Source organism: Oncorhynchus gorbuscha, linkage group LG02, assembly GCF_021184085.1.
Source record: "Oncorhynchus gorbuscha isolate QuinsamMale2020 ecotype Even-year linkage group LG02, OgorEven_v1.0, whole genome shotgun sequence".
Classification (NCBI taxonomy): domain Eukaryota; kingdom Metazoa; phylum Chordata; class Actinopteri; order Salmoniformes; family Salmonidae; genus Oncorhynchus; species Oncorhynchus gorbuscha.
The window spans coordinates 95,236,826-95,260,666 of NC_060174.1; the positions used below are offsets into that span (position 1 = coordinate 95,236,826).

Here is a 23,841-nt window from a genome sequence, read left to right on the forward strand (position 1 = left end):
GTCAGTTAGGAAATCAAAGGCCAGCTTTTTCAAACATCCTGTAGCACTAATTCCAAAAAGTTTTGGGACACTAAAGTCAATGGAGAATAAGAGCACCTCCTCCCAGCTGCCCACTGTATTGAGGCTAGGAAACACTGTCACCACCGACAAATCTACGATAATCGAGAATTTCAAAAAGCATTTTTCTACGACTGGCCATGCTTTCCACCTGGCTACCCCTAACCCAGCCAAAAGCTCTGCACCCTCCACAGCAACTTGCCCAAGCCCCTCCCAGCTTCTCCTTCACCCAGAGCCCGATAGTTGGTGTTCTGAAAGAGCCGAAAAATCTGGACCCCTACAAATTTGCTGGGCTAAACAATCTAGACCCTCTCTTTCTAAAATGATCTGTCGCAATTGTTGCAACCCCTATTACTAGCCTGTTCAACCTCTCTTTCATCGTCTGAGATCCCAACGGAAAACTGCCGTGGTCATCCCCCTCTTCAAAGAGGGAGACACTCTGGACCCAAACGTAACAGATCTATATCCATCCTGCTCTGCATTTCTAAAGTCTTCGAAAGCCAAGTTAACAACCAGATCACCGACCAGTTCGAATCCCACCGTACCTTCTCCGCTATGCAATGTGGTTTCCGAGCTGGTAATGGGTGCACCTCAGCCACGCTCAAGATCCTAAACGATATCGTAACCTCCATCTATAGAAGACAGTACTGTGCAGCCGTCTTCATCAACCTTCATCAAATTCTCGGGCCAAATCTTTTCTCTGTATACATCAATGATGTCGCTCTTGCTGCTGGTGATTCTCTGATCCACCTCTATGCAGACGACACCATTCTGTATACATCTGGCCCTTCTTTGGACACTGTGTTAACAAACCTCCGAACAAGCTTCAATGTCATACAACACTCCTGGCCCTCGCTACATATTTGACATCAAACCCACTGGCTCCAGGTCATCTACAAGTCTCTGCTAGGTAAAGCCCCGCCTTATCTCATCTCACTGGTCACCATAGCAACACCCACCCGTAGCACGCGCTCCAGCAGGTATATTTCACTGGTCATCCCAAAAGCCAACGCCTCCTTTAGCCATCTCTCCTTCCAGTTCTCTGCTGCCAATGACTGGAACGAATTGCAAAAATCACTGAAGTTGGAGACTTATATCTCCCTCACTAACTTTAAGCATCAACTGTCAGAGCAGCTCACAGATCACTGCATCTGTACACAGCCATTCTGTAAATAACCCACCCAACTACCTCATCCCATATTGTTTTTGTTTTTTTGCTCTTTTGCACCCCGGTATCTCTACTTGCACATCATCATCTACACATCTATCACTCCAGTGTTAATGCTAAATTTAAATTATTCCGCCACTATGGCCTATTTATTGCCTTACCTCCCCGATCTTACTACATCTGCACACACTGTACATTGATTTTTCGATTGTGTTATTGACTGTACATTTGTTTATCCCATGTATAACTCTGAGTTGTTTTTGTCGCACTGCTTTGCTTTATCGTGGCCAGGTCGCAGTTGTAAATGAGAACTTGTTCTCAACTGGCCTACCTGGTTAAGTAAAAAAATACAAAAAATATATGACAAGCAAACTGATGTTTTTTGTGAGCGAGCAGCAGTAAAGAAAGTGAGTTCTGAGAAGAAGACTGCTGTGTGTGTTCCTCTGTATGCCATGAGAGCCAGGCCCCAGCACAGAAAGAGAAGGAGAGACCGAGAGAGAGGGATGGGGATAGATACAGTATATAGAGAGAGTGGGGGGATGGAGAGAGAGAGAGAGAAAGAAAGTGGGTAAGATAGAGAGAGAGCGAAAAAGCAATTGATTGAGAAGGAGAGAGAAAGACAGAGGGAGAAATAAAGGGACGAGGGAGAAGTCATCCAGTCATTATGATACTGACAGCCTCATCTTTCTCCATCTGAAGGTGCAGACAGAGGACCTGTCTCCGTCCAAAACTGCACCTTAATCCCTTTATAGTGCACTGCTTTTGACTAGGGCCCATAGGGAATAGGATGTCATTTGCGACGCATCCCCTGAAGCAGTGTTCCTTCACGGGGCTGTCTTTGTGTTTCGGCCCCTCATTTCCATGTGTGAATAACTATGACTGCATAGAGCCGGGTGGCCAACACAGGCCCCTGATAGCAGTGAAAAGTGTCGAGTCAGGAGGTCTTAATACACAGCGGCGGGCTTTCGGGGCTCTGGAATGATGAACACTGCAAATTAGTACAGGCCTGGGAGACTCACACAACTCCCCGGGCCAACACACCGACAAGTGCACACACACTACCGCCCATATACACACCCTTCCATTTCCACACAAACACAAGACCCACTCCAACACACACCTGAACCTACATAGCCTCCTCCTCTTTCAAATGTTATGCACATAAATCCCCCCCCCCCACCCCCCCCCCCACACACACTCTACTTCCTCCCTCCAGGGAGCCCTAGCTAGTTATTCTGTATCAGACTGGGCTCATTTCCCATTCCTACTGACAGACACACAGGGGAAGCCCTCGTACTCTCGAGCCTAAGCCCTTGACTTCAGCCAGTGTAATAGAGTGTAAGGACTGTCAGGCCCGTGAGTGTTACTGTGGGTCCAGTACTGAGGACAGACTGAGGATATGGACTATGACGACAGTACCACTCACATGACTGGCTCGGCTGTACTGAGGTCAGGAGAGTAGGAGCTGTATGGTTGAAATGCCACCCTTGCCCTGTGGCCTATGAGGATAGAGATAGTCTACATTCTAGTCTTAAAGGTTACCTTCCTGTAGACCCAGAGCAGGACAGAATAGGGTGCTGTGTGTGTGTGTGTGTGTGTGTGTGTGTGTGTGTGTGTGTGTGTGTGTGTGTGTGTGTGTGTGTGTGTGTGTGTGTGTGTGTGTGTGTGTGTGTGTGTGTATGCCACTCACCTCCAGCTAGGTCCTCCTCCAGCAGCTGGATCTGCAGGTGGAAGATCTTCTCCTGGAGGTCACACAGAGAAGTCTTCATCTTCTCCCGCCGCGTCACCATGTAGCACAGGTTCCTCACCTGATGTACAGAGGAACACACACAGTCCTCTGAACCATTATAATAACCAGGTTCCTCACCTGATGTACAGAGGAACACACACAGTCCTCTGAACCATTATAATAACCAGGTTCCTCACCTGATGTACAGAGGAACACACACAGTCCTCTGAACCATTATAATAACCAGGTTCCTCACCTGATGTACAGAGGAACACACACAGTCATCTGAACCATTATAATAACCAGGTTCCTCACCTGATGTACAGAGGAACAAACACAGTCATCTGAACCATTATAATAACCAGGTTCCTCACCTGACATACAGAGGAACACACACAGTCCTCTGAACCATTATAATAACCAGGTTCCTCAACTGATGTACAGAGGAACACACACAGTCATCTGAACCATTATAATAACCAGGTTCCTCACCTGATGTACAGAGGAACACACACAGTCCTCTGAACCATTATAATAACCAGGTTCCTCACCTGATGTACAGAGGAACACACACAGTCCTCTGAACCATTATAATAACCAGGTTCCTCACCTGATGTAGAGGAACACACACAGTCCTCTGAACCATTATAATAACCAGGTTCCTCACCTGATGTAGAGGAACACACACAGTCATCTGAACCATTATAATAACCAGGTTCCTCACCTGATGTACAGAGGAACACACACAGTCATCTGAACCATTATAATAACCAGGTTCCTCACCTGATGTACAGAGGAACACACACAGTCCTCTGAACCATTATAATAACCAGGTTCCTCACCTGATGTACAGAGGAACACACACAGTCCTCTGAACCATTATAATAACCAGGTTCCTCACCTGACATACAGAGGAAAACACACAGCAGAGAAATGGCCCATTAAAACTACCCAGCTTCCCTCCCTCCCACTCTCTCTGTATTCAGTCTCAGCCTCCCAAAGGGTTAGGGGTAGAGGTGCAACTAGACTGCTGCCAGGTGTAGGAGCACCAGTCTGCAAGCCCAGACTCATAGCTAGCCTAATTATCTTAGCAGCAGCATTCCCAAGTCCCCCCTCCACACACACACACACACACACACACACACACACACACACACACACACACACACACACACACACACACACACACACACACACACACACACACTGTCAAATCACTTTCATATGTTTTCATGTGTGTTTTGGGGGCTCTGTTTTGGCAGTGGGACAAAATGTGGCTAGTGGAGGAGCAGTGTGTGTGTGTGTGTGTGTGTGTGTGTGTGTGTGTGTGTGTGTGTTGTGGAGAGTTGGAGCGACTAGCTTCCTCCCAGGGAGCTCTCTGCCTGTCTGGGCCATAGCCAATCCACTGTGAGTAGTTACCAGTAAACCAGGCAGGGGCTGGCTCACAGCCAGGGACAGGATACACACACGTCTGAATGCCCCCAGTGTGTCCTGTGTGAAAGCACATCTGTGTGAGAGTGTGTTTTTCCTCCCCAGTATATCTCAGTGGACATCTTTATTAATGTTCCTGAGAGTGTGTGACTAATGATTAGTCATAGTGATGATGGGAGGAGGAGAGGAGTCTGCATGCATGTTTGTGGCAGGCAGACAGACAGAGGGAACAGATCTGTCTGTGTTGTGAGGTGTCCATCCTGTCACTTAGATGGTACAGCATGGCAGAGCTGAGCCACCCAGACTGTCAACAAAGACAGATTTGTTCCCTCTGTCTGGCCGCCCGCCACACAATACACGCACGTAAGCATGCATGAAGACACACACACACACACACACACACACACACACACACACACACACACACACACACACACACACACACACACACACACACACACACACACACACACACACACACACACACACACACACACACACACACACACACACACACACAGAACAAGCATGGCTGTTCTTCTCTCCCTGCAATGTTTAGCCCCACCAGGAACAAAACCGTAATTGTGTCCCAATGTATTCAGCTGATGGGAAAAGTACATTAACAAATGGTTAACAGAGGAGATATGGCCGACACACTGCCGCTGTGTGGGAGGAGAAAACCACAGGCTTAATGTTTGATATCTCTCTCTGCTCGGTTGTTTATTGAGTGGCCAGTATTCCATTACTTCCAAGTAGGATAAAAATAGACACAATGTGGGACACAACGTTCAGTATCTGTGTTTGATTATGAGTGGTGGGGGGAAACTGTTCTCAACGCAAATACCTTTCTGCCCCTAAGCAACACAGAGAGGAATGGGGATAAGAGGAGGGCAGACATTCACCTCCCTCTCTCCCTAAGATATAGGACTCTATTCCTTTTATAGTGCACTATGTAGGGAAGAGGGTGCCTTTTAGGACACCTATAAACCTCTCTCCAATACAGACTATCCTTTTCCTCCTGACATTTCTGTCCCTGGATCAGAGCACAGATAACTGCTAAGCAGGGTCTCTCTCTGAAGTGGGCTAAGCAAGGCACTCTCCTCTCCTGCCAGACACCTGTTGATTTAATTAAGGCCTGATGACACCAGATGTTCTGGTGAACAGGTCTGCGTGCCCACTATCAGAGCACCGATGTCACTCCCCTGACGACCATGTATGGAACACACTTTGGAAATGAGGTTGGCCCCGGGCTTAAAGGGCACGACACGCACTAGAGACGACTCTACCCCTGATCCTAGAGTAACAGCCACATGAACTAGAGGGGCTGGTCAGAGCCCCAAAGGGACAGGAAATTATGACCCAAATTTTGCCCAAATGGCTCCCTGCATAGTGCACTATATAGTAGTATAATATATAGGGCTCTAGTCATTATTAGTGCACTATGCAGGGAATAGGGTGCAGCCCTCAGCTCTGAGTCACTGAATAGCCAGGGATAGTAGTAGGGATGGGTATGAGTAATAGAAACCTCGAATGGACGTCAAAGCTCCACCTTTAACCAGAGATTTACAAAAAAAATGTAAATAAAATACTGTAAAACTATTTGGTGGAATGTGCTTTGTGGCTGCCCAAACATGTCCATTTGTGGGGCACAACAAAAAACAAACCAAGCATCACACCATTCTCCCCGCCAAGTCTCATTCACTCAATTGCGTTCCGAGTGCTCCCTTCACACACGCGTGCTGAGTGCACACACAAGCTCACACTTGGCCTACAGAAATAAATGGCTATAAAACCACTGATATTACTGTTTCAAGAAATTAATCTGAAATGGCTCTTTCTTTCTTATTGACTGTGTACACATTTATATGTACACAGTCACACGGGGCAGCAGGTAGCCTAGTGATTAGAGTGTTAGACTAGTAACCGGAAGGTTGCTCGATCGAATCCCCGAACTGACAAGGTAATCTGTCATGCTGCCCCTGAACAAGGCAGTTACCCAACTGGTCCTAGGCTGTCATTGTAATTAAGAATTTGTTCTTAACTGACTTGCCTAGTTAAAAAAATACACACACACACACACACACACACACACACACACACACACACACACACACACACACACACACACACACACACACACACACACACACACACACACACACACACACACACACACACACACACACACACACACACACACACACGGAACAATTTAGCAATTAGGATTTATTATCTGTAATGGTTATGATAAATTAGGCATTGTTGCAATTTGTTGGAAAGATTCATGCGCACATATTTTTTTCTAATTCAGGCCTTGTATTCTAAAATAGATTTTTGGTTTTTGAGTAGAAAAAAAATATAAAAAAATATATATATATATAAAAATCTGTGAATACTTGAACAGTTAAAAAAATATCAGACAGACTTCATGGATATAGCAGAGACAACGTTAATGAGTTAGTGTAAGATTGATTGACCTGATTTGCTCACATTGTATATAGACTTGTTTATACTGTATTATTGACTGTATGTTTGTTTTACTCCATGTGTAACTCTGTGTCGTTGTATCTGTCGAACTGCTTTGCTTTATCTTGGCCAGGTCGCAATTGTAAATGCGAACTTGTTCTCAACTTGCCTACCTGGTTAAATAAAGGTGAAATAAATAAAAAATAAAGATATCCCCTCAAAGAAATGTGTGAAAAGGGCAAGAGCAGAGTCAGTGTGTACTGTAGGTACTGTAGGTACTGTAGGTACTGGAGGTGAATGTTGGGATGTGGATAACTCCATTATCCATTGAGGTCCAATGATAAGATACTATCTGACTTTCATCTGAAATCTAAGCTCATTCACTGAACAATAACATGTTCTGATTTAACCAAATCCATTGTGCTATTTATCCTGATTACTAAGCAGACACCGGAACGAGTCCAGCATCACAACATGGCTCTCGGGATTAGACAGATAAACAGAGACAGATCGACACAGAGAGAGAGAAAGAGAGAGACTATTTGCACATCGTTACAACACTGTATATAGACATAATAGGACATTTGAAATGTCTTCATTCTTTTGGAACTTCTGTGAGTGTAATGTTTACTGTAAATTTGAATTGTTTATTTCACTTTTGTTTATTATCTACTTCACTTGCTTTGGCGATGCTAACATATGTTTCCCATGCCAATAAAGCCCTTGAATTGAGAGAGAGAGAAACCAAAGCTACACATATCAAAAGACACAGGGGAAGAAAGGGGGAGGGGGGATAGAGGGAACAAGGGAGGGAGGAGAGATAAAAAGTGGGTCAGAGACAGCCCAGACTGTGGCAGCTGGATACGGTAGAGTGAGTGAGGAGGCTTTGTGAAGGCGGCTCTGTGGCGTGCTGTGCTGTAGACATGAGGACAACCTCCCTACCAGAATCCTCCTCCCAGAAGAGAGCCTAGCCAGGAGGAGAATTTATTAGCTCCTGTCAATCACTCACTGACACTATGCCCAAGCCTCGCCATCCGGGGGGGGGGGGTCCAGGGAGATATCCTTGTCCAATCAGAGCTCAGAATGTTCTGACTGCTGTGTCAGAATGGACGCAAAGGGCCGTTATCTGTCTGGAGATCTTCCAGGGCTTTAGTAAACAGCAGGACAGTTCTGCTGTGTTCAGTTAGCCTATTCACACAGACAGCGTCACAAATGGCACCCACGCACCTTTAAAGGGCATCCCTTTTGACCAGGGACCGATATATAGGGAACAGTGCACTATATAGGGAATAGGGTGCTATGTGGGACACAAACACAGACTGTTTTCTAAGGCCTCACCAAGGTTGTCTTTGGATTGAATTAAAGTGAGCAAAGCAGTGTCAAGGCAGATATGTCCAGATTAAAAACCCTGGTTATGAAACTAGCTGTTTTGTTAAGCCTCTGTCTCTGTGAGGATTGGAGTGGTAATGTAACTCAGTCAATATACTTTGCGTGTGCAAACAAAAACAGGAGTGGGAGATTGAAGTTGTGGTTCTTCTCCCATGTTCAGGATGTACTGAGCGTCAGGGTGTGCGTGCTTCTGTGTGTCAGTATCAGACACTGGGGACAGTGAATACGGGGACTAAATACCAGCCACATGGAGAGTTACAGCAAAAGAGGTACTGCTCCCTCCCTACACTCACCTCACCAGACAGACAGTAGGCAGGTTTCTGTAACTGACAGATAGAGGCAAAGACTTAAGTTTGGATCTAAGGAGCTGTAATGTGCTACGAAAACGCCATTCCATTGATTGATTGGCAAACCCAGCCCCATTAGCCTATTAGCATCCTCCACTGTAGGAGCATAGCCCACTAACCTGCTAGCATCCTCCAAAAAGGGAGCGTAGTCTATTTGCCTATTAGCATCCTTCACTGTAGGAGCATAGCCCACTAACCTGCTAGCATCCTCCAAAAAGGGAGCGTAGTCTATTTGCCTATTAGCATCCTCCACTGTAGGAGCATAGCCCACTAACCTGATAGCATCCTCCATAAAGGGAGCGTAGTCTATTTGCCTATTAGCATCCTTCACTGTAGGAGCATAGCCCACTAACCTGCTAGCATCCTCCAAAAAGGGAGCGTAGTCCATTTGCCTATTAGCATCCTTCACTGTAGGAGCATAGCCCACTAACCTGCTAGCATCCTCCAAAAAGGGAGCGTAGTCTATTTGCCTATTAGCATCCTCCACTGTAGGAGCACAGCCCACTAGCATGCTATTTAAAAAAAACACACAACTAATTGAACCTTTATTTAAACAGGTAGGCTCATTTACAACTGCGACCTGGCCAAGATAAAGCAAAGCAGTTCGACACATACAACAACACAGAGTTACACATGGAATAAACAAACATACAGTCAATAATACAGTAGAAAAAGTCTATATACAGTGTGTGCAAATGAGTTAGGATAAGGGAGGTAAGGCAATAAATAGGCCATGGTGGCGAAGTAATTACAATATATCAATTAAACACTGGAATTGTAGATATGCAGAAGATGAATGTGCAAGTAGAGATACTGGGGTGCAAAGGAGCAAGATAAATACATAAATATAGTATGAGGATGAGGTACTTGGATGGGCTATTTACAGATGTGCTATGTACAGGTGCAGTGATCTGTGAGCTGCTCTGACAGCTGGTGCTATAAAGTTAGTGAGGGAGATATGAGTCCCCAGCTTCAGTGATTTTTACAGTTCTTTCTAGTCATTGGCAGCAGAGAACTGGAAGGAAAGGCAGCCAAAAGAAGACTTGGCTTTGGGGGTGACCAGTGAGATATACCTGCTGGAGCGCGTGCTACGGGTGGGTGCTGCTATTTGTAGTTGTCCACATATTCTAAGTCAGAACCATCCAGAGTAGTGATGATGGAGGGGTGGGCAGTTGCGAGCAGCGATCGGTTGAAGAGCATGCATTTAGTTTTACTAGCATTTAAGGGCAGTTGGAGGCCATGGGAAGGAAAGTTGTATGGCATCGAAGCTCGTCTGGAGGTTAGTTAACACAGTGTCCAAAGAAGGGCCAGAGGTATACAGAATGGTGTCGTCTGCGTAGAGGCGGATCAAAGAATCACCAGCAGCAAGAGCGACATCATTGATGTATACAGAGAAGAGAGCCGGCACGAGAATTGAACCTTGTGGCACACCCATAAAGACTGCCAGAGGTCCGGACAACAGGCCCTCCGATTTGGCACACTGAACTCTATCAGAGAAGTAGTTGGGGAACCAGGCAAGGCAATCATTTGAGAAACCAGGGCTGTCGAGTCTGCCGATAAGAATGTGGTGATTGACAGAGTCGAAAGCCTTGGCCAGGTCGATGAAGACGGCTGCACAGTATTGTCTCTTATCAATGGCTGTTATGTTATCATTTAGGACCTTGAGCGTGGCTGAGGTGCACCCATGACCAGCTCTGAAACCACATTGCATAGCGGAGAAGTTACGGTGGGATTCGAAATGGTCGGTGATCTGTTTATTAACTTGGCTTTCGAAGACTTTAGAAAGGCCGGGTAGGATAGATATAGGTCTGTAGCAGTTTGGGTCTAGAGTTTCTCCTTCTTTGAAGATGGGGATGACCGCGGCAGCTTTGCAATCTTTGGGAATCTCAGACGATACGAAAGAGAGATTGAACAGGCTAGTAATAGGGGTTGCAACAATTTAAGCAGATAATTTTAGAAAGAGAGGGTCCAGATTGTCTAGCCCGGCTGATTTGTAGGGGTCCAGATTTTTCCGCTCTTTCAGAACATCAGCTATCTGGATTTGGGTGAAGGAGAAATGGGGGAGGCTTGGGCGAGTTGCTGTGGGGGGTGCAGGGCTGTTGATTGGGGTAGGGGTAGCCAGGTGGAAAGCATTGACCTGAAGTAGAAAAATGCTTTTTGAAATTCTCAATGATAGATTTATCGGTGGTGACAGTGTTTCCTAGCCTCAGTGCAGTGGGCAGCTGGGAGGAGGTGCTCTTATTCTCCATGGACTTTACAGTGGCCCAGAACATTTTTGAGTTTGTGCTACAGGATGAAAATTTCTGCTTGAAAAAGTTAGCCTTTGCTTTCCTAACTGCCTGTGTATATTGGTTCCTAACTTCCCTGAAGAGTTGCACATCACGGGGGCTATTCGATGGTAATGCAGTACGCCACAGGATCTTTTTGTGCTGGTCAAGGGCAGTCAGGTCTGGAGAGAACCAAGGGCTAATCTGTTCCTGGTTCTACATTTTTTGAATGGAGCATGTTTACTTAAGATGGTGAGTTAGACACTTTTAAAGAATAAATAGGCATCCTCTACTGACGGGATGAGGTGAACATCCTTCCAGGATACCCGGGCCAGGTCGATTAGAAAGGCCTGCTCGCGCCTCCCAGGTGGCGCAGTGGTCTAGGGCACTGCATCGCAGCGCCAGCTGTGCCACCAGAGACTCTGGGTTCGCGCCCAGGCTCTGTCGCAGCCGGCCATGACTGGGAGGTCCGTGGGGCGACGCACAATTGGTTGTCCAGGTTAGGGAGGGTTTGGTCGGTATGGATATCCTTGTCTCATCGCGCACCAGCGACTCCTGTCGGGCCGGGCGCAGTGCATGCTAACCAAGGTTGCCAGGTGCACAGTGTTTCCTCTGACCCATTGGTGCGGCTGGCTTCCGGGTTGGATGCGCGCTGTGTTAAAAAGCAGTGCGGCTTGGTTGGGTTATGTTTTGGAGGACGCATGACTTTCGACCTTCGTCTCTCCCGAGCCCGTACGGGAGTTGTAGCGATGAGACAAGATAGTAACTACCAATAATTGGATACTACGAAATTGGGGAGAAAAAGGGGGTAAAAAAAAGAAAAAAAGAAAGGCCTGCTCTCTGAAGTGTTATAGGGAGCGCTTGACAGTGATGAGGGGTGGTTGTTTGACCGCAGACTCATTACGGATGCAGGCAATGAGGCAGTGATAGCTGAGATCCTGGTTGAAGACAGCAGAGGTGTATTTGGAGGGCAAGTTGGTCAGGATGATATCTATGAGGGTGCCCGTGTTCATGGATTTGGGGTTGTACCTGGTGGGTTCATTGATAATTTGTGTGAGATTGAGGGCATCAAGCTTAGATTGTAGGATGGCCGGGGTGTTAAGCATGTCCCAGTTTAGGTAACCTAGCAGCACGAGCTCTGAAGATAGATGGGGGGGGCAGTCAATTCACATATGGCGAATTGATTGCAGGGCACAGCAGGGGGCAGAGGGTGATCTATAGCAAAAGGCAACGGTGAGAGACTTATTTCTGGAAAGGTGGATTTTTAAAAGTAGAAGCTTGAAATGTTTGGGTACAGACCTGGATAGTATGACAGAACTCTGCAGAAGATTGCAACACTGCCCCCTTTGGCAGTTCTATCATGTCGGAAAATGTTATAGTTGGGGATGGAAATTTCAGGGTTTTTGGTGGTCTTCCTAAACCAGGATTCAGACACGGCTAGAACATCCGGGTTGGCAGAGTGTGCTAAAGCAGTGAATAAAACAAACTTAGGGAGGAGGCTTCTAATGTTAACATGCATGAAACCAAGGCTTTTACGGTTACAGAAGTCAACAAATGAGAGCACCTGGGGAGGAGTGGAGCTAGGCACTACAGGGCCTGGATTAACCTCTACATCACCAGCAACGCAGTTGAGTAGGATAAGGGTACGGCTAAAGGCTATCAGAACTGGTCACCTAGTACGTTCGGAACAGAGAGTAAAAGGAGCAGGTTTCTGGGCGCGACAGAATATATTCAAAGCATAATGTACAGACAAGGGTATGGTAGGATGTGAGTACATTGGAGGTAAACCTAGACATTGAGTAATGATCAGAGAAAGATACTGTCTCTAGAGACATTTAAACCAGGTGATGTCACCGCATATGTGGGAGGTGGAACTAAATGGTTGGTTAATGCATATCGTGCAGGGCTAGAGGCTCTATAGTAAAATAAGACAATAATCACTAACCAGGACAGTAATGGACAAGGCATAATGATATTAGGGAGAGGCATGCGTAGCCTAGTGATCATAGGGGTCCAGTGAGTGGTTGGGCTGGCTGGACACGGTGATTCAGACAGCTAGCAGGCCGGGGATAGCAAGCTAGCAGAAGGGCCTTAGAGGGACGTCGCGATAGAGGAAAGTCTGTTTAAGCCGCAGCGTGTGGTGACGTCGATAGACTAGTCGTGATGGATTAGTTGGGTTCCGAGTAGCAGAGGGGTCCAAGTCCAATTGGCAAAATAGGTATAGAGGCCCAAGAAATTGGCCTACGGATCTATTCAGCTAACAGTCCAATATGCTCTAGACAGCTAGCGGGCTGTGGCAAGCTGTCAGCATCCTCCACTGAGGGAGCATAGTCCATTAGCCTATTAGCATCCTCCACAGTAGGAGACCAGCCCTTTAACTTGTTATCATGCACTGGGTGCAAGACCCATTAGCCTGTTAGCATCCTCTACTGTGAGAACACAGCAAGAAGGTTCCGCTCCACACTCCCTTCACCAGAGAGGAGAGGAGTTACTCAGGCTAAAATTAGCAATACTCCAGCAGGAGAGAGGCTTCACACAGCTACGTGTTAAAGTAGAATTGATCATTTTTATTGCCACACTAGTCAGGGGGTAAGTGAGAAGGCTTGAGAAATATATTTGGAAATCCATATTGGGTGGTTAGCTATTTAACTGAACAGAACCCTGACTGAGTGAGTGGCTGGCGGGTGGGATCAGTGAAAGTATCAGTCAGATAGAGCTACTCCCTCAATAAGAATAAGAATGATAATAGCTTCAATGACAGAGTTGCTCATATCTCTGGGATGGTGCTAAGGAGCAATACTGTTGTTGAAATTGGCAGGGTTTTTGTGGCTAACACTTTGACAGTCCTTGATGAAGATTCTCCAAACACTACTTCTGTAGTAGGTAAGCTAGGAGCAATGTTTGTAAGGCGACCTTTCTAAGCTTACTCTTCAAACAAACCAAGCAAGACTGTCTACCCAGAAGCTTATCTCAGCATCACACTCTTAAATGTCCTCCACCATTGGATCTCTCCATTTCTACACACAGGAACCAAATGATTTATCCCACCTTTTCTTCAACCAAACCTTGTCTTCATACAGATCATACAGACAGTGATCCGGCGATTAGGTCCTGGAAGATACATACAGACGGGGCTGTAGATGAGAGGGTCGATGGCTTCAAGTTCCACATCACTAAGGACCTATCATGGTCCAAACACACCAACACAGTCGTGAAGAGGTCACGACAACGCCTCTTTTCCATCAGGAGGCTGAAAAGATTTGGCATGGGCCCTCAGATCCTCAAAAAGCTATCCAAGCTATCATTGACTTGGTACCCCATGTATATATCCAAGCCATCATCACTAATTGTGTATTTATTCCTTCTGTTACAATTTTCTATTATTATTATTTATTTAGTATTATTTCTAATTCTGCATTGTTGGGAAGGGCCCGTCAGTAAGCATTTCACTGTTAGTCTCACTACACCTGTTGTTTAAGAAGCATGTGTCAATTATAATGTTATTTGATCATTTGATTTGACAAGACAACCTGCAGCTGCTGGCAACTACACCGCCCCTGATCCCATAGCGCTACAGAGGGTGGTGCGTACAGCCATCCAGGGCCTCTATATCCGGCAATGTGAAAGGAAGACCCGGAAAATCTTTAGACCCCAGCCACCCAAGCCACAGTCCTTTCTCACTGCTTCCGCACGGCAATCGGTACCGTCTGACGCCAACAGGCTCCTGAACAGCTTCTAGCCCCAAGCCATAAGACTGCTAAACAGAATGGCTACACAGACTGAGTTCACCCTTGTATTCGATTTTTGCACTATATCTATGCTTATGCACAGAACACGCACACACACGCACACACATTTGTACTGACTCTACACACACATACACACTCACTTTGAACCATCATTTACGCTGCTGCTATTCTGTTTATCATACATCTTGATGCCTAGTCACCTTACCCCTATACATATCTACCCCTACCACTCCAGTATCCCTGTCACCTTACCCCTATACATATCTAACCCTACCACTGCAGTATCCCTGTCACCTTACCCCTATACATATCTAACCCTACCACTCCAGTATCCCTGTCACCTTACCCCTATACATATCTAACCCTACCACTGCAGTATCCCTGTCACCTTACCCCTATACATATCTAACCCTACCACTGCAGTATCCCTGTCACCTTACCCCAAAACATATCTACCCCTTCCACTCCAGTATCCCAATCACCTTACCCCTATACATATCTACCCCTTCCACTCCAGTATCCCTGTCACCTTACCCCTATACATATCTACCCCTTCCACTGCAGTATCCCTGTCACCTTACCCCTATACATATCTACCCCTTCCACTCCAGTATCCCTGTCACCTTACCCCTATACATATCTAACCCTACCACTGCAGTATCCCTGTCACTTTACCCCAAAACATATCTACCCCTACCACTCCAGTATCCCTGTCACCTTACCCCAAAACATATCTACCCCTACCACTCCAGTATCCCTGTCACCTTACCCCAAAATATATGCAAACATATCTACCCCTACCACTCCAGTATCCCTGTCACCTTACCCCAAAACATATCTACCCCTACCACTCCAGTATCCCTGTCACCTTACCCCAAAACATATCTACCCCTACCACTCCAGTATCCCGGTCACCTTACCCCAAAACATATCAACCCCTTCCACTCCAGTATCCCGGTCACCTTACCCCAAAACATATCTACCCCTACCACTCCAGTATCCCTGTCACCTTACCCCTATACATTTCTAACCCTACCACTCCAGTATCTCCAAGGCCACTAATGTGCGGGTTTGTTGTGTGCTGCTCTGTCAGTATAGGTGGTGTGATGGAGGGTATCGTGATATCCTACCGGACTGGGAGTCAATGCAGGGATGTAAATAACATGTCGCCACGATAACAACAGTTAAGTTATGGAGGAGCGAGTTTGGTTGCATCGATTTAGAGAAGACATGGATACGCTATTGTAGCATTGTGATGTTGTTCCCCTAGATTATGCGACATGTTGCAGACAAGGACCAGTTCAAATAGGCCAGGTCAAGAGGGGATGTTAATCATTTGATAATAATAATTCAGTGTGTTTTTAAAATGTAATTACAGCTGCATAGCTAATGTTATTTTTTGTGTGCAAACACTTTTTCATATCTATATTGTAAATACACTTGATTGTAAATTTGTATATTTTGGTTTGGTCCATCGTATCTGTGTTACTGTCCCTTCCTACTGTTCTCTCTTGCCTGACCTTCAGCTAGCGAGGTATGTTGTCTTTGGCTCTGCTATTTTTCTATATAAAACCTTGGTAATGTTACACTATGTGCAGTTATGGTTGCATACGGTTTGTTACAATATGTACAATATAAATGTTTATGTTAACAAGTTTTACCGAGCTCGCTAGCTAGGGTACCTAGTGTAAGTTGTGGGTACTTGGGACAGTGTTTGAGTGAGTTTCCATGTGCTCGCGCAGGTGCCTGAGAGCTGTGCGCCAAGGGCTAACTTCTTGTACATTGTAGAACATACTGTATGTAACACAGGCTTTCAAAGTCCTAAACCTTACAAGACATGTGCAAGGGAGTGTACCATTTTATATTCAGGACACAGCTGTACGTAAAACGTTCACAAGACTCAGCTTTTAAAACGTGTAACTGAGTTAGTGTGTATAGGCAGGCCGGGGCCGACAGACACCACACACAAACCTGAGAAGTGGGGACTGTCCTGTAGTTTTCAGACAACACAGGTCGTCCATACACAGGGTCAGGAAGTTCAGAGAGGACAAGGGAGATGTTGAGGGTGAAGGTTCGATTACGTCTCACTGTCGTATCAAAGTGAATTGAGCGTTTTGCTTATCTGACCACCCTGGCATTCCCGGACACACGTTCGCAGGGGGTGAAATAGTATACACAACACTGCAAAATTAGACAGTGGCCCACAGATATAAATATTGATGTCCCTCGTCGGACTCATTTTTTCACCCATCATGCAGGCTGATATCAGAGAGGTCTGTATGTGACATGAGCAGTGGTGGGTGCTGCTCACGCTGCTGCCACTGAAAGACCAGAGATAATGAAAGAACGAGGGAGAGTGAGGCAGCATCCCAAATGGCACCCTATTCCCTATATAGAGAATAGGGTGCAGGGAATGTAAGGAATAGTACCATTTGGGATGCAGCCTGAGAGGCTGACGGAGGGAGGGAGGCACAAGCCATTGAGGAGCAGTAGGTTCCATTGAACAGGCTGACCATCTGGTATTGAAACGCACAATGGGACTCAGAGCGATGAGACACTTAGTCGAGATAAAGGGCGCTGCCGCTGTCTGTCGCCTGGGCTTTACTGCAGGAATGGCAGGTTCGGCTCAGGACTATGGCAGAAATAAATGTCAGGGAAAATATCAGTCAGGCACTAAAAAATAAAGCACTGTACTGTTCAGACTGGCAAGACAGCCAGTAGTTCGGGACTTTCCCATATGTATCAGAAGTAGACTTCAACTCAGTGTGGAGAGTCAGAGTAGACTGCGCTAGGTGGATTAGACGAGACTGTGGAGATGAGATGGTTGGGTACCAAGTTGTCAAGGGGGCTGGGGGATGGCCATGAAAGTTCCTCTTCAGTTAGGCCACTCCATGTAGTAGAGTTGTGAACTCGAGTCACATGATTTGGAATCGAGTCTAACAAACTTGATGACTTGAGACTCAACAGAAACTAAATAAAATAACTTTAGAGTTGACTTGGAGCCTCAAGAGTCGACCGACTTCAAATGATGTGGCCAGGTTTTGTAGTGTTTTGTCACTCGTTTTGTGGCAGTCTGTGGATTACTCTCCCCACAGCATCGCTCTTGCAAAAAAAACGTGCAACAGATTGGCTAGTGAAATGCACACTTAGCCCACTGATTGGACCAGTAAAATGTCAATCAACACAGTTGATCCCCAGATCTGTGCCTCAACACAATCCTGTTTCGGAGCTATACGGACAATTCCTTCGACCTCATGGCTTGGTCTGTGCTCTGACATGTACTGTCAACTGTGGGACCTTATATAGACGTGTGTGTGCCTTTCCAAATCATGTCTAATCAATTGAATTGATCACAGGTGGACTCCCAAGTTGTAGAAACATCAAGGATGATCAATGAAATGAGCTCAGATTCAAGTCTCATAGCAAAGAGTCTGAACATTTACTTACTTATTCTTATTTTATATTTGCAAAAAATTATTGCTTTGTCATTATGGGGTATTGTGTGTAGATTGTGTGTAGATTGATGATTGAAATTTGTTACTAAATCAATTGTAGAATAAGGCTGTAAAGTAACCAAATGTGTAAAAAGTCAAGGGGTCTGAATACTTTCTGAAGGCACTGTATGTCTCTGTCATTCTGGTTGTGTGTAATAGGAGCGCACACCTCAGTGATCATAAAAATAGGCTACGTGGTCTGCACGCCACGCTTTGAAGTCAGCACGATGAATAAGATACAATTATCGTTCCATGTATGAATGGTGATGAAATAGCATTATTAATAATTAAGTCTGATTAAGACCATTGTACTAATGTGATGGATGTGGAAATAGCCTTTTACATTGTAGAACCAGTTTATTGGATATAATTGCCAATTTGGTGATTGTATGGTCATGGGAGGAGCCAAGTGCTTATGTACCTATTTGAGCTCCTGTTTTGATTTGGTTTCTCAAGGCGAGGCTGTGCAGTCTTGCCCTCTACCTGTGTCCGTTTAGATAGGACAGGTTAAGCCTGATACCGAGGCTATTTCCTGTGTATATTTGGTAAATGTACTTGTGTATTTTGTATGATATGGTGCTTTCACCATTGGATCACCAAGACCTGTAAATAAATGTACACTCTGAGCACGTCAACCTGCCTTGCCTTCTGCTGATTTCATGCCCTTATGACTGCAACATGTCCCTATTTTACAATTACATCATCAAAATGTGTTGTAGACAAAATAATGAAAAGGCCTGGTAGCCTCAATAAATAGTCAGATGTGATGTACGTATAGATAATTTTTTAGAATACATGACTTGGGACTTGACTCGAGACTCTGCCCATTCTACTTGGGACTTGACTCGAGACTCTGCCCATTCTACTTGGGACTTGACTCGAGACTCTGCCCATTCTACTTGGGACTTGACTTGAGGCTCAGACCTTGTGACTTGCTTGTAACTTGAACAATAGTGAATTGGTCCCACCTCTGTTATTTAGTATGCCATGTAAGGTATAGGTGTAGGAAGAAATGGTCTTTAAAGGACAGGGGCTGGGAGAAAGTGGGTCTGGTCTGTTGGGCTCTGGTGTTTGTCCCGAATAAAGGCTATGCCTACTCCAGACCGACTGGGAGACAGATGCAATGTACTCTAACACAGTGAGCCAGAATTAGAGAAGTCTCTGCCTGGGAGGCAGAATGAGGCAGTCTTATAGAGGCCTTGGAGGCAGAATGAGTCAGTAGTAGGGGTGTTAACGTTTAAACACTTAAACAACATTGGGATCATTAGCGTTTAGAAAGAATGCCTAACCAAAAAGTTATTTTATTTCTTTTTGTACAAAATTAAAATCACAATGCAGTTACCACAAAACAGGTACATATTATCATAATAAAGGGAAACATTTAAATGTAAGAAATACCTCATATCCAACAATGCTGTCATGTCAATAGGAGGTATGTTTTGCAACAGATCTAGAGCACGTCGTACGCCATGGTCGTTAACAGTTGGAGAAATGGCAGAGAGTGAGACAGGGAAGAGAAAGCAGATATACTTTACAGTCGGCTTCAATGCACTAATGGCATATCTAGAACCAGCCAACAAGATGCCTTGTTGAAAAACCATAAGGGCCCTGATGCACAAATTGTACAATGATTGCGCTGCAAGTACAAAGCGCGAGCCTGGGAGGCCGAGTGAGGCAGTTTGAACCCAGTCCAACAGGACGGGCCTGTCTGCTGCTTGACCCGGCCTGTTTAGCCCACAGCAAGAGACCCCACTGCAGCTACACACAGGTACTATGTGTGTTTGTGCGTATATATATGTGTGTGTGCATGAGAGATGGCACCAGCACAGCCAGCGAGGTGGAGGGGGGGAACGTCAAAAACAATCAGACCAATTCTGTGGAATCGCGGTGGGGACAAATAAATAGATAGGTCGAGTCAAATTACATTCATTAATTTCCTCATCTTTCTTTCTCTCTCTCTCTCTTCCCCCTACCACTTCCCATCCTCTCTATTTTCTCATCTGTCTCTCTCTCCCTTCCCCTACCACTTCCCATCCTCTCTATTTTCTCATCTGTCTCTCTCTCTCTTCCTCCTACCACTTCCCATGCTCTCTATTTTCTCATCTGTCTCTCTCTCCCTTCCCCCTACCACTTCCCATCCTCTCTATTTTCTCATCTGTCTCTCTCTCTCTTCCTCCTACCACTTCCCATGCTCTATTTTCTCATCTCTCTCTCTCTCTCTTCCTCCTACCACTTCCCATCCTCTCTATTTTCTCATCTGTCTCTCTCTCTCTTCCTCCTACCACTTCCCATCCTCTCTTTCTGCCCTACTGTAGCTGCACAAGGTTCCTCTCCTCTGCAAAGTGCTGCAGAGAAGGGGGGGGGGACAAGCTGGCTCCGTGAAATTGGAATGTGCAGCCAAGAACAACTCTGCTGACCATGGCACGCTCGTACCAACCGAACCCTCAGCCCTGCTCTGGCTGTACTGCCAACTTTTTCTGTCGCGATACGTCCTTCTCCCTCCATTCCCCTTTCTATTCCCAATCTCTCTCGCTCTCACTGTCTCTCCATTCTCACTCCCTCTCCAGAAAGAAAGAACGAGAGAGAGAGAGAGAGAGAGAGAGAGAGAGAGAGAGAGAGAGAGAGAGAGAGAGAGAGAGAGAGAGAGAGAGAGAAAAAGGAGGGAAAGAGGGAGGTAAATGTAGGGCTGTGGCGGTCATTACATTTTGTCAGATCGTGACTGTCATAAAAATAACTGCAGGTCTCATGGTAATTGACAGTTAATTAACATAAACACGTTCAGCAACTCCGGCTTCCACGCATAGCCTACAAGCCACTGATGCTGACCTTTGGAGTTATTATTTTTTAAATGTTCCATTCAATATAGCCTACACCATCGCAATCAATCCATTGTTTATTTTAAGCAGGTCTACATTATGATATGAAGAACATTTTCAGAAGAACAGAATTGCATATTCTGAGTTGTCCTTATCAGACTTCATCAGTCTCTTTAGTTGTGATGCACACACTTCATCAGTCTCTTTAGTTGTGATGCACACACTTCATCAGTCTCTTTAGTTGTGATACACACCTCATCAGTCTCTTTAGTTGTGATACACACCTCATCAGTCTCTTTAGTTGTGATGCACACACTTCATCAGTCTCTTTAGTTGTGATACACACACCTCATCAGTCTCTTTAGTTGTGATGCACACATTTCATCAGTCTCTTTAGTTGTGATACACACCCCATCAGTCTCTTTAGTTGTGATACACACCTCATCAGTCTCTTTAGTTGTGATGCACACACTTCATCAGTCTCTTTAGTTGTGATACACACCTCATCAGTCTCTTTAGTTGTGATACACATCTCATCAGTCTCTTTAGTTGTGATGCACACACTTCAGTCTCTTTAGTTGTGATGCACACACTTCATCAGTCTCTTTAGTTGTGATGCACACACTTCATCAGTCTCTTTAGTTGATGCACACCTCATCAGTCTCTTTAGTTGTGATACACACCTCATCAGTCTCTTTAGTTGTGATGCACACACTTCATCAGTCTCTTTAGTTGTGATACATACCTCATCAGTCTCTTTAGTTGTGATGCACACACTTCATCAGTCTCTTTAGTTGTGATGCACACACTTCATCAGTCTCTTTAGTTGTGATACACACCTATCAGTCTCTTTAGTTGTGATGCACACCTCATCAGACTATTCTTAATCTAATCTGGTCTTTACATATAGATATATTTACATGTGTGGATTTATTTAGAATTTAGAAAGGCCAACCCAAACAAATGTCATCCATAGGCTGCAGTCGAATAGCGAATGGAGGTTACGTGCGGTTAAGTTTTGAACATGCCAGGTAGGCTACACCGTCTGTAAAGCAGATTAAATGTGCTTCATTTGAAGAATTTACCAATAAATATAGCAGCATTCAAAACTCTGTTTTCACACGCGATTGCTCAATAATTTGTCTTATAAGAACATGTTTCACTAGGCTCTGCAGGCTATGTGCTCTCCAACCGTGATCCAGGGGTCCAAGGCCATTAGCCTACGTTTGAAGTTATTTGGACACTTTAGTTGTGATACAAAACTTTTCAAAACATATAAGCCTATGGGCGAGGCTACATGACGCCTGTGACTGATTTGAAACAGTTGAAAAGAAAATATGCATTGACAAGTGATAATATTGTCACCCATCAGACTATTCTGAATCTCATCTTTACATATACTAAATATATATGTGTGTGAAATTAGTTTTGATTTAGAATAGGTCATTATCATGCACCTGTCGGAACAGGGACAGGGAGAAAAAGACATGTCATCCATATATAGGTCGCTTTACCCAGGGTTCATTTACATATCAGCCAGGTAGGCTACTCCCGTTGTAAAGCAATGTGCTTAATATTAGGAAAGTAGAGAAATAAATATAGTAGGCCTAGCCAATATAAACCTGATGGGATCCTTCTCTTTTTAAGAGGCCATCTAAACTCTCTATACTCTCTTTCCCACTCAAAAGTATAGTCTATAGAAATGTTGGTAACAGAAAAACGTATTTAATTCCATGCATTAACCAGCTATGTGGGGCTGGTTCTGGCTGCGCAACAAATTATATTCTGCTCAAACTCTGAATGCCAGGGCTCTCATGAAGTGTTAGATTTTAGATTGCATTTATGTCAGAGTAATTAGAGAGACAATAGAGTACCGGCCATTAGCGACTGACCATTAGCAGGTTTGGTAGGCCACTAATAACCATCAGCGGCATCAGAGCGCAGTTTGAGAAGCCTAGTTACCATGCCTCAACAGTCACGTGGAATATGACTCAAGTCATGACTCTTGACTGCTGGTGTGGCGGTACTTTGGTCACCGTAACAGCGCTGAGGGAAAGAGAGAGGGAGGGAACCTTGAGAACAGCTTGGACTGGGCTGAGCGGGAGCTCCCCTCCTGTAAGGATGGGAGGACAGAGAACAGCTTGGACTTGGCTGAGCGGGAGCTGCCCTCCTGTAAGGATGGGAGGACAGAGAACAGCTTGGACTGGGCTGAGCGGGAACTGCCCTCCTGTAAGGGTGGGAGGACAGAGAAGAGCTTGGACTGAGCTGAGCGGGAGCTGCCCTCCTGTAAGGGTGGGAGGACAGAGAACAGATTGGACTGGGCTGAGCGGGAGCTGCCCTCCTGTAAGGGTGGGAGGACAGAGAACAGCTTGGACTGGGCTGAGCGGGAGCTGCCCTCCTGTAAGGGTGGGAGGACAGAGAACAGCTTGGACTGGGCTGAGCGGGAGCTGCCCTCCTGTAAGGGTGGGAGGACAGAGAACAGCTTGGACTGGGCTGAGCGGGAGCTGCCCTCCTGTAAGGGTGGGAGGACAGAGAACAGCTTGGACTGGGCTGAGCGGGAGCTGCCCTCCTGTAAGGGTGGGAGGACAGAGAACAGATTGGACTGGGCTGAGCGGGAGCTGCCCTCCTGTAAGGGTGGGAGGACAGAGAACAGCTTGGACTGGGCTGAGCGGGAGCTGCCCTCGTGTAAGGGTGGGAGGACAGAGAACAGCTTGGACTGGGCTGAGCGGGAGCTGCCCTCCTGTAAGGGTGGGAGGACAGAGAAGAGCTTGGACTGGGCTGAGCGGGAGCTTCCCTCCTGTAAGGGTGGGAGGGCAAAGAGACCCAAGGTGGCAGAACGGAGAGCTAGGGTTGGGGTGTATGGTATGAGCATAGCCTGAAGGTAGGGAGGAGCAGTTCCTCTTGCTTTTTCGTAGATAAGCATCATGG

At 45.8% G+C, this 23,841-nt stretch overlaps 1 protein-coding gene across 3 annotated transcripts in view; it reads right to left on the reverse strand.

Annotated features, from left to right (window-relative positions):
* LOC124013641 (protein Jade-1-like) overlaps nt 1-23,841 on the reverse strand; it is a 221,689-nt gene that overhangs the window by 56,229 nt on the left and 141,619 nt on the right. For all 3 annotated transcript variants that reach the window (XM_046328003.1, XM_046327995.1, XM_046328013.1), the window contains one exon: nt 2,916-3,033. In XM_046328003.1, the coding sequence (XP_046183959.1) occupies nt 2,916-3,033 (118 nt within the window). The remainder of the gene's footprint in view (nt 1-2,915; nt 3,034-23,841) is intronic.